Consider the following 9,681-nt stretch of genomic DNA (forward strand, 5'->3'; position numbering starts at 1 on the left):
TAAAGAGCAAATTTGTTCCTCTCGAAAGGTTTAGACTATAATCACTTTCCATTTTGTTTACTAGTTGGTGTATTTATAGGAAGAAGTCCTGTTTTAAGTCACACTTGTTTATTCTTGAAGTAAATCCATAGTTCTACTCTGAACTAAGAAGTTTACTAAGAAGTTGTGCTGTGGTTTTTATTCCTTCTCAGAGTTAAACAAGCACCTGTTTTTTGTTGTGAATTTCATTACAGGTCGGAGGATCTGTGCAGGCGAGACTCTTGCCAAAATGGAGCTCTTCCTCTTCTTTACAAGCCTCCTGCAGAGGTTCACTTTCCATCCTCCTCCTGGAGTTACCAGCTCAGACCTGGACCTCACCCCAGCGGTTGGGTTTACCACGCCCCCAATGCCCCATAAGGTCTGTGCTGAGTCACGTTCTTAGAGCTCCTTCCCTTAGGCCAGGTCTAACTACAAAGTTTGGCAGATATAAGTATGATGGTCAGAAAATCACATGCCTGACATAGCTAAGCCAGCAATAGCTTCCCCACCCATGTAGATGCAGCTTATATCAAGAGAAGAGTCCTTTTGATGATCTACTTGATGTTGTTCAGGGAGTGGTTTAAGTGTCCTGGCACAATAACTCATTTTGCCAGCACATGCTGTGTCTCCACTACAGGGTTTTGCTGGTATAGTTACACTAGTGTAGCTATATCAGAAAAGCTGTTGTGGTGTAGACTAACCCTTACTCATGTGTATCTTCAGCCCTCCCTCTGCAGACTCTGCCTGGTACACGGCCGTGCACTGGCCTTTGGTTGTGGTTTGGCCCATGATTTGTTAGGACCACATCCTAGCCTCAGTTATACCAATGGGCAACCCCATTGACTCCAATGACATTAGCAAGGTTGCACGGGTGTAACTGGGACTAGAGTCTTGTATTGTCTGTTACGTTGTACAATCTCAGAGGAGCCTCCATGCCTAGCCTAGAACTTGGCCATTTGCAATATCAACACTGCTGTGCAACCAAGAGGCAACGTCCACCAGAGAAGAAGCTGAAACAGCATAGACTGATGCAAAACACAAGGTCAAATGTCGTCTGCACCGAAATCCCCTGGATGTTGCTATCTCCACAGATGCTGACTCTGCATCTTCAGTTGTTATTACTCCCTACGTTGGTGATTTCCAACTCGGTGGGAGGGACATGGGAGAAGTGAGGAGTCTGTTCCAGAGGGAGGTGTGGTGGTGACATTCAGTAACAAAGAAGGAACCTCTGCACTCCCAGGACTGCCCCGACCTCTGAGACTATGTCTACGCTAGGGGATCACACATGTTGTACCTTGTGTAGGAGAAGCTCATTGCACACACTAGCTGCTCCTGGCATCTCTCCATTCCCCACAAAAGCTCCTTCTGTTCAGCCTCCCATCCCGTTCTTTGTCAGGGACGCCCTGCAACCCCCACAACCTCCCCCATGTTAGAGGTTCTGTGAATCTCAGTTCCCCCTCCTCTTATACCAGGGGCCCTTATTTTCTCCTCCTGCCACAGTGGCTCTGTGTGCACCCCATGTCCTAATTCACCTCATTCTCCTCCATGACCAGGGCTCTGTGTGGCCCCTTCACCCTTACCAGCTTCCCCCAATCTCTCCCCATTAGAGGCTGTGTGCTCCCCAGGGTCCTCCATTCTTTCCCCATGGCAAAAGTTCTGTGTGCACCCCCACTCTCCTCTATGTCCCCCATTCTTCTCTATACCATGGATACTGTGTGCCCCATTCCCAACCCCCCCATCCCCACCTTCCCCTCATGCCAGGGGCTTTGTGTGCCCCCCTTCCCCAATTCCAGGGTCCCCCATTTTCCACCCCCATGGCAAGGGCTCTGTGTGTGCCCTGATTCCCCCCTTTCCCACCCATATTCCCCATTCCCCCTCCCTCCATACCAGAGTTTTCTAATCTGCCTCCCGCCAGGGGTTCTGTGTTCCCCATTCACCCCATGCCCCCTGTGATGATTTGTGGGGTTCCTAGTAATGTGAGTCACCTTATTACCCTCCCCCTCCCACCTCCAGTGAGAGAGAGATTTGCCAGCTCCCTGACCTCTGCTTTCTCTTAGCTACCCAAGCACTCTCCACAGGGCTATGCAGCCGCCACTTTGCCTTGCAGGTTACCAGTAGGTGCACCCCAGTCCTTTGCCGTGTTCCCCTGTGGTGCCCAGCCCCTTAGCCACTGACCACGCACAGTAACACCAGGTCTGCTGTCCCCAAGGGGCCAGCGATGACACCAGCTCGTTTGATTCAGCTCATGGTCAGCACTTAATACCGTCGGAAGCATAGACGACCTGTGCCTGCTGGCAGTGGCGGGGGGAGGGGGTGCACAACTCAGGAACAGCTCAAGTCAAGACTACCCCCCCACCCTCCCAAGGCAGTCCTCCCCCATGGGAAAGCAGCAGCTGCTCAACAGCACAGCTCCCTGGCTCAGCTGCTGTGTCGAGAGGGGGCCTGGCCACACCATGTGACTGAGCAATCTGGGCAGGGCGTGACACCACATGCCCCTTGCACAAACATCACCTCTGCCAGCAAGTATAACCTGCTTTCTAAAGACTAAACTCAACTTGCCAGGCTAACCTCCAATCTTAGTAAGTTTATCTTGCCCCAAATGTCCTTTGCAGCATTTCAACCAAGCTGGCTGTGATCCCGTTTTCAAGAATGTAAACATGCTGTCTGTTTACATCCTAGGTGCAGGATGCCAAGGTGTGTTCTTTGCTCCCCAAATACACAGAAAGGCAAGGGGGAGTGTATTTTAGGACAATGGTTCTCGTCCTCTGCTGAGTTTCTCTAGCTGTTCGTTCCTTTCTGAAGTTCTTACAATCCTTCATCTGACTTCAGATACATAGTCTCTGGGCATGCATTTCACAGCGATATTAACAGCCAGCCTGACCCTGCTTTCATTTAAGATCTTCCATGACACTCTTTGGTGCACCAGAGTGTACATACCAGGATCAGGATCTGCTTGTAACCCCGTTGCCAGTTGGCATTGAGGGGTTTTAGGGTTACACGCCCATACCAGAGTTCTCTATTCTCCCCCTCATGCCAAAGGCTGTGAGCACACCCCCATTTCCAGCCATTCCCACTTCACCCCAACCATTCTTCTTCTTTCTGTCTGGGGGCTTATTCATTCCAGATGTCACCATGTTAAAATCTATGGGGAGGATGGGTAGAGTTAAGAGAAATGGGTATCGTTATACTAGAAAGCATTAACTCAGCCATCCGCCAGCTGTTTGAGCTCTAGATAATTGCAGAGGTGTTTGACTGTGGCTGTGCTAAAGAGCTGTCAGGGCTTCATGTGTCTCACATTTTCCCCTTTTGGTTTTATATTTTCCCCCAGAACCAATAGGATTCTGACCATTGATGCCTAGAATAGTCCCTGAAATTTTAGAATTGATTATTGTGATACACACAGAGAAATGTCAAGTCGAGTGTAAGGCCTTCACACAGCTCTGGGTGACCCCATCACTGGGCCCTACGTGACCACAGGGTCACAGCACTACTCAGGTTTGACCTGGCCACCCTTCTGTCGTGATGGAGATGCAGTAAGGCCAAATTTGAGTGAGTGGCATCGTAACCTGGCCCATGGGCTCACCGCACTGTTTAGGATTGCCCCACCTTATGAATTGGGGCCCTACACGTGTGCCTACTTGCCTATGCATTAATCCAGCCCTGCCGTCACAAGCTCGGCCAAGCAGGAAAAAGGCAAGTGTAGCTGTCCCACTAGCGTTTGTACCGCGACCAACTAACAAGTGTTATAACTACACTTAGCTATCTCTGCACTAGGATTGCAACATTTATTGGTATGTTAAAAGTACACTTTTTTTCCTACTGCAGACAAGCCCTGAAAGAGAGAAACTGAGGCAGAGGGTAAGGCTGAGTTTTTCAAACTTGCCCAAACCTGTTTATAACCCCTTTACCAGTCGGCATTGAGGGGTTTTGGGGACATACCCCTATACCAGAGTTCTCTATTCCCCCCATCATGCCAGGGGCTGTGTGCACCCCTCGCCCCCACTCCATTTTCCACCATTCCCACTCCTCAACCATCATTCTTCTTTCTGTATGGACACTAAGCCATTCAGGGTGTCAAAGGGGTCAGACAAACACCTGGCAGGAATGGTTTATTTATTACTATGTACACTTAAAGCAGGACTAAGCAATAACTAAACCATTCCAGTACACTAAAGGCTTTTAAAAAGATGCCAGTGTATTTAATGTATTAAAACTCTGTTTCCTATACTAATTATGAAAATAGTCAATATGAAGCTAACATTTCCATGTCTTTGTCTTCTATCAACTCAAATATAGCGATCAATGTATATTGTTTAAATAATCAATTCTGATCACATAACATCTCAAAAGTAGAGTATCTTGTCCTATAAATAAAGATTCTGTCTGCACTTAAAGTCTGGGTCAATATGAATAATGTGATGTATTCTGAAAGAGCTGATCATCATGAATATAGAGTGTTTATAGGTTGCTATGTGGTTTCCTATAGATGATCTTCTAAAATTAAAAAGGTCTGATCTAATATAACAAGTGCACGCTCTCTTTGTCTTAGGTACTTATGTGGCTATTACTGTGGTATCTGAGAACCTTGCAATCATTTTAGTGTATTTATCTTCACAACCCCTCTGTGAGGTAGGACAGTGCTGTTATCCCCACATTATAGATGCAGAATTGAAGCACAGAAAGGCTATATGACATGCTCAAGGTAATACAGGAAGTTTGTTGTAGAGCAGTAAACTGAACCCTGGTCTCCAAAGTCTCCGGTTATCACCCTAGCCACTGACCCATTCTCCCTCTCCATCAGTATTTATTTATTTATTTGTAAACCTGGTTTACATTGATGAAAAATTCCCATTCATAAAGTTGCACTGGTTTAGCTAAATCGGTGCAACATCACACCTATAGTGAAACCAGTGCAAGGTTGTGTGTTCAGCAGATCCACATAGGTTTATTCCAGCACACACATTCTTTTGGTCATCCACTTTTGGTGCAAACTATGTATTTCAGTAGAGCTGTGCCCATATACACCAACAGAGGTTTTGACCCCAGATATTATTCATCAGTATCTTGCACGGCTCCACCCTGGTTTGCATCTTGTTTGTTGTTGCATCCCCTGTCTCTGATCTGCCAAGAATGCCAGCGTCTCCCTCCCATTTGGTTCTTTCTCCACTTCCCACCTTATTGCCTTTTTCTATGCTTCCCACTTTTTATGGGGCCTTTGACCAAATCTTAAACACATGTATGGTGGAATAAACATCTGTGCAGTATCTAGACTAGCATTTACAAGCGAGTTGGTTAATTTGAGTTAATTGACAATCAAAACATTTGAGTTAAAACAGGACCACAGATTCTCGACTAAACAAGCCCACTAGCCTCATTCAGGGATCTCACAATTTAATCATTGTTAGTTTCCAATTTGTCACGCATAGGATCCTCATCAAAGAGCTACAGTTACATGGTTTGGTTTAGCTTCTAGTTTATTTGAACCACCACTAGTTCTCATTTGAATTTGTCTGGATCTGGCTTCCAGCCAGGGGTACTTGTTATGCCTTTCTTGGGTAGATTAACATTTCTCCAGCCCTTGACTAATTTTTGTGGCTCCCTTCTGCACCCTCTCCAATTTTGCAACATCCTTTTAAAAAACATTCTGTTCTCTTTTCCCTGCTGCTCCCAGCCTACTAGCTCAGTGACTGTGGGATTTCTCCAGCCACCTTGCAGGGCAGGGATGCACAAAAGGGTGGACAGGATGAAGAGGAAGGGGCAGACTGTGGGCAGGGGGGCAGGGGGAAGAGCGCCATTCACCCCCACAAGGATGAAACAGGCTGATGCCTCCACCAATATTAAATCCGAAACCACATGTTTTTAAAGCTGAAGTTTGACTGTATGCAAATTCTTTTCCAATATGCAAATTAGCCAATTTGCTTAAAACATAAATGGAGCACAAGTTCCTTAACTCTTTTCCTTAGTTGGTGGCAACTCTAGAGCAAGGATCATTTCTCATCCAAACTGACAGTATGGTCACAACGTCATCCCATATATCTCGCCAGTCCCTATAGACACTATCTTTCATCAAGGGTGATGTGTGGGCAATTACTGTGGCTATGATTGATGGTCAAGTGGCAGCCAGCAGGAAGTGAGGTGACCTATGACATATGCATTTATCCTGCCTGCCATGGAGCCCTGCCCCCTGTCAGCCCCCTGCCTGCAGCAGGAGCAGGTGGGCATGGCTGGGGATAAGCCCCTCTGGCATCCTGCCTCACACAGAGGTGCTGTGTAAGTGCCCTATGGCCACGTGGGCACTTTCAGCCCCTGAGCTGAAGTGGTTTCTGAAGAGCAGCTCCATGCCCTGGGGAGAAAGACTAATGCAGGGTCTCTCATGCGGCCATGAGGGGGTTTTCCTGCAGCCACAACAGCCTCCTGGGAAGTGATGGGGCGAGAGGGGGAGAGACAAAGAAGCATTGGCTTCAGCCCTGGGGTGCTTGGGAGGTGGGCTTCAGGATTTAGGGAGCCTGGCTGTGCAGACCAGGGCTCCAGCCATGGGGCTTCAGGTGCCAACACCGGGCTTCTGCCCCCAGCTCCGGGCTCTGGCCACTGGCACTGACCCCAGCCCTGGCCATGCAGCTCCTGACCCTGTCAGGCACTGACCCCCAACCCTGGCCATGCAGCTCCTGACCCTGTCAGGTACTGACCCCCAACCCTGGCCATGTGGCCCCGGCTTCAGTTCAGGCTCCAATCCCTGGCTCTGGCAGCATAACGCCGGCCCCAAGCTCTAACCACCAAACCTGGCAGCAGCCCCTGGCCCAGATACTGATAGCTGGACACACACTCCAACGCCCTGGCCGTTGACCCCAGGTGCCAATACCCAGCCTCGGCCATGCAGCAGTGGCCCCTGGCTGTGCGGCACCAGACGCTGTCCCTGGGCTCAGGCAGATGCTGGCCCAGGGCACCGATCCCGAGCTCTGGCTGCAGCCTCCGGCCCCGGCTGTGCAGATCCTGCTTACTCTTCTTAGCAGGCCACTCCCTGCTACAGGCTTCCCTGATAACCCTGCACTGATCACACCACCGCTAAGCTTCACCCAATATCTTCCTTGGTGGCTGAGTACCCTCCTCACTCCCAGCTTCTTCCAATCTGGCTCAAGAAACGACCTGCTTGAGGCTGCCATCCTCGCTTGCCACCATCTTAGGTGTTGCAAAGCAGAATGCAGTAACGCCTAACTTTTAGTCACTTAGAAAATCACAGGAACAGCACTGCGATCCACAGAGTCTGAGTTAGGCACACAGGTTCCCTATACAATGAATGGGGGGAGCTAGGCACCTTGCAATCGATTCACAAAAGCCAGCATGCTAGGCAGGGAGCTGCCTAAATTAGCCAATGGTAGATAGGTTCCTAAGTATGGGCTGCAGGGAGGCACCTAGCTCTGCTAGCAATTCACAAGCAGAAACCCCTCTCCTGGAGTCAGGGAGCTTAGGTGCTTAACTCATTGTTAGGTGCCTACCTCACTCCATGCAAAACAGTAGGAGGAGGAGGTGCTCATGCCATTGCCCGCCTTATAACTTTTAGCCCAGTGGTTAGAGCACTCACCTGGATGTTGGAGACACAGGTTCAACTCCCCCCTCAGGCAGAGGGGGAACAAAAGACTGGGAAGGCATCTCCCACCTCTCAGGCGAATGTGAGACCCACTGAATGATGGGCCATTCTGAAGTAGGGCTCTCTCAGTCTCTCCTGCTGAAGCTGTTCCACTTTGGAGAAGAGTCTTTGTGCCACAGAGGAGAGAATGAAAATCTCTTATCCTGTTGGTCAGACCACTCACCTGGGAGATCCAGGAGCTGCTCCCCCTGCTACAGTGACTAATTATTTATTCAAAGTGGAACAGCTTCAACAGGAGAGGTTGAAGGAGACTATCCCATAGCTGGATGATGAGCGCACTCTCTTCAGCAGACCCCAGTTCAAATCTCTTCTCTGCCTCGGGGGGGGGGGGGACTGAAACTGGGTCTCCCACATCCCAGGTGAGTTCTCAAATTACTGGGCTAAAAGTTATAAAGTGGGTACCACCACCTCAGTTAGGCTCCCTCATTCAGTCAGGGGATGGCTTGTTTGGTTAATTGGCCCTCTTCTTAGCCTGCATTAACCCCTTCAGGAAAAGTGTAGGGTGAACACCCATCACAACAATAAATGTTGATGGGAAAAGGTGCAATAGGGAGACAGAAAGACCGAATTAGTCCAAATGAACAGGCCTAGTGATATAACTCAAGGACGGTGTTAAGATCATGCCTGATAAACAAGCATGGGACCAGAAATCAATGAACCAAAAGTGATGTGTTGGCAATTAGGCCTAATTGGTAGACAAAATAATGAGGGGATGGGCTATCTCACACACCACTCCCTTTTGGCGTTCTTTAAAATAGTAAAGACAGTGGGGGGAAAATACAGACAGAGGAGTACGCTGCTTGACTGAAAGACAAGAGAAAGAGAAGGCATGAGCTTCACCATCATAGCTGTCACCCCAACCCTCTCCTGGGACTCCAGCATCTAGCCTGACACCCTTGTGCTTTCTTCATCCTAATCCGGAGAGATGTCCTGACCAGACCAAGCCAGAAAGCAGGATCCAGATGATACCTCTGGCTAAATTCCAAATGTCACCTGAGATATGAGACTTTGTTTCCCTGGGGTTACTGTATCCTACGCTTTCCCTATTTTATTTTTTTCCTCTCCCCCACCCCCTTTTCCTTCTGTCTAATAACCATCTGTTTTAGTCAGCCAAGACTGTATATTTTACAACACTGCTGTAAGCCTATGACCAGAAGGAGACAGCTAAAAGCAATGCCCTAAACACCCCAATACTGATACAGGTTTGCCAGGTATGTCCCTGGCTTATAAGACCATTTGCTGAGTTTGTGTTTCTCCAGCAGCGAGGTTGCAAGTGAGAGTCAACACCAGAGACAGAAGCTGCATTTTCTCTCCTTGCTGTTCTTTTCTTCCCCCTTTTCATGTGTATGTCTTGTTTGTCTTCTCAGAAATGGAGTTGGACTTTAACAGCAACAACAGCTCCAGCCCATCTCAACTGATTTCTACTCTTCCCCCCCAAAAGTAGTTATTGCCATCTGCAATATTATTTAAGAGACTATCAGAGAAGAGGGGTATGTGTGTGTGCAGGAGGGGAGTTCTTCTTAAATACTCCTTACAGCTAAAGGAACAGGATCAAAGGATATTGTTAAAATAAACCTTACTCAAAGCATTTGAATTGTAATGTATTCATGGTGTTTCCTTACCTTTAATAAAAGGTTTAAAAGAGTGTGTTTGCCATGGTACTAAACAGGCTGAGGCCTCTGTATAACAAATGCCAAACATTATACAACACCGTATAATATTGGCCAGGGATAGGAGCAAGTTAACATCTGTGACTCTTTGGGCCCATATGCTCCCTCTAAATTGATACAATAGATGAAAACTACTCTATAAATGTAATACATGATTATTAGATCTTGCTGTAGTACGTGGCTGTTCACTGCATCCTAAGTGCCCCCTCATGGCTAGGATTGCCTATGTGGCTACCCTGTCTCTATTTCCCCTTCATCCTGGCCCCTTTAAAAACCTCACACAGTCCCCAGGGACCCTCTAAACTCAAGCCTTTAATTGACTCTTCACTAGTTCTCCTCAGTCTGCCA

The 9,681-nt window shown here is 48.1% G+C and overlaps 1 protein-coding gene across 1 annotated transcript in view; it reads left to right on the forward strand.

Moving 5' to 3' along the window:
* LOC140908501 (cytochrome P450 2K4-like) overlaps positions 1–4,412 on the forward strand; it is a 30,463-nt gene extending 26,051 nt beyond the window's left edge. Inside the window, exon 9 of the mRNA XM_073335738.1 lies at positions 234–4,412. Coding sequence (XP_073191839.1) covers positions 234–421 — 188 coding nt within the window. The 3' untranslated portion in view covers positions 422–4,412. The remainder of the gene's footprint in view (positions 1–233) is intronic.
* The last annotated feature ends 5,269 nt before the right edge of the window (positions 4,413–9,681 follow it).

Source organism: Lepidochelys kempii, chromosome 3 (genome assembly GCF_965140265.1).
Source record: "Lepidochelys kempii isolate rLepKem1 chromosome 3, rLepKem1.hap2, whole genome shotgun sequence".
Taxonomy (NCBI): Eukaryota; Metazoa; Chordata; order Testudines; family Cheloniidae; genus Lepidochelys; species Lepidochelys kempii.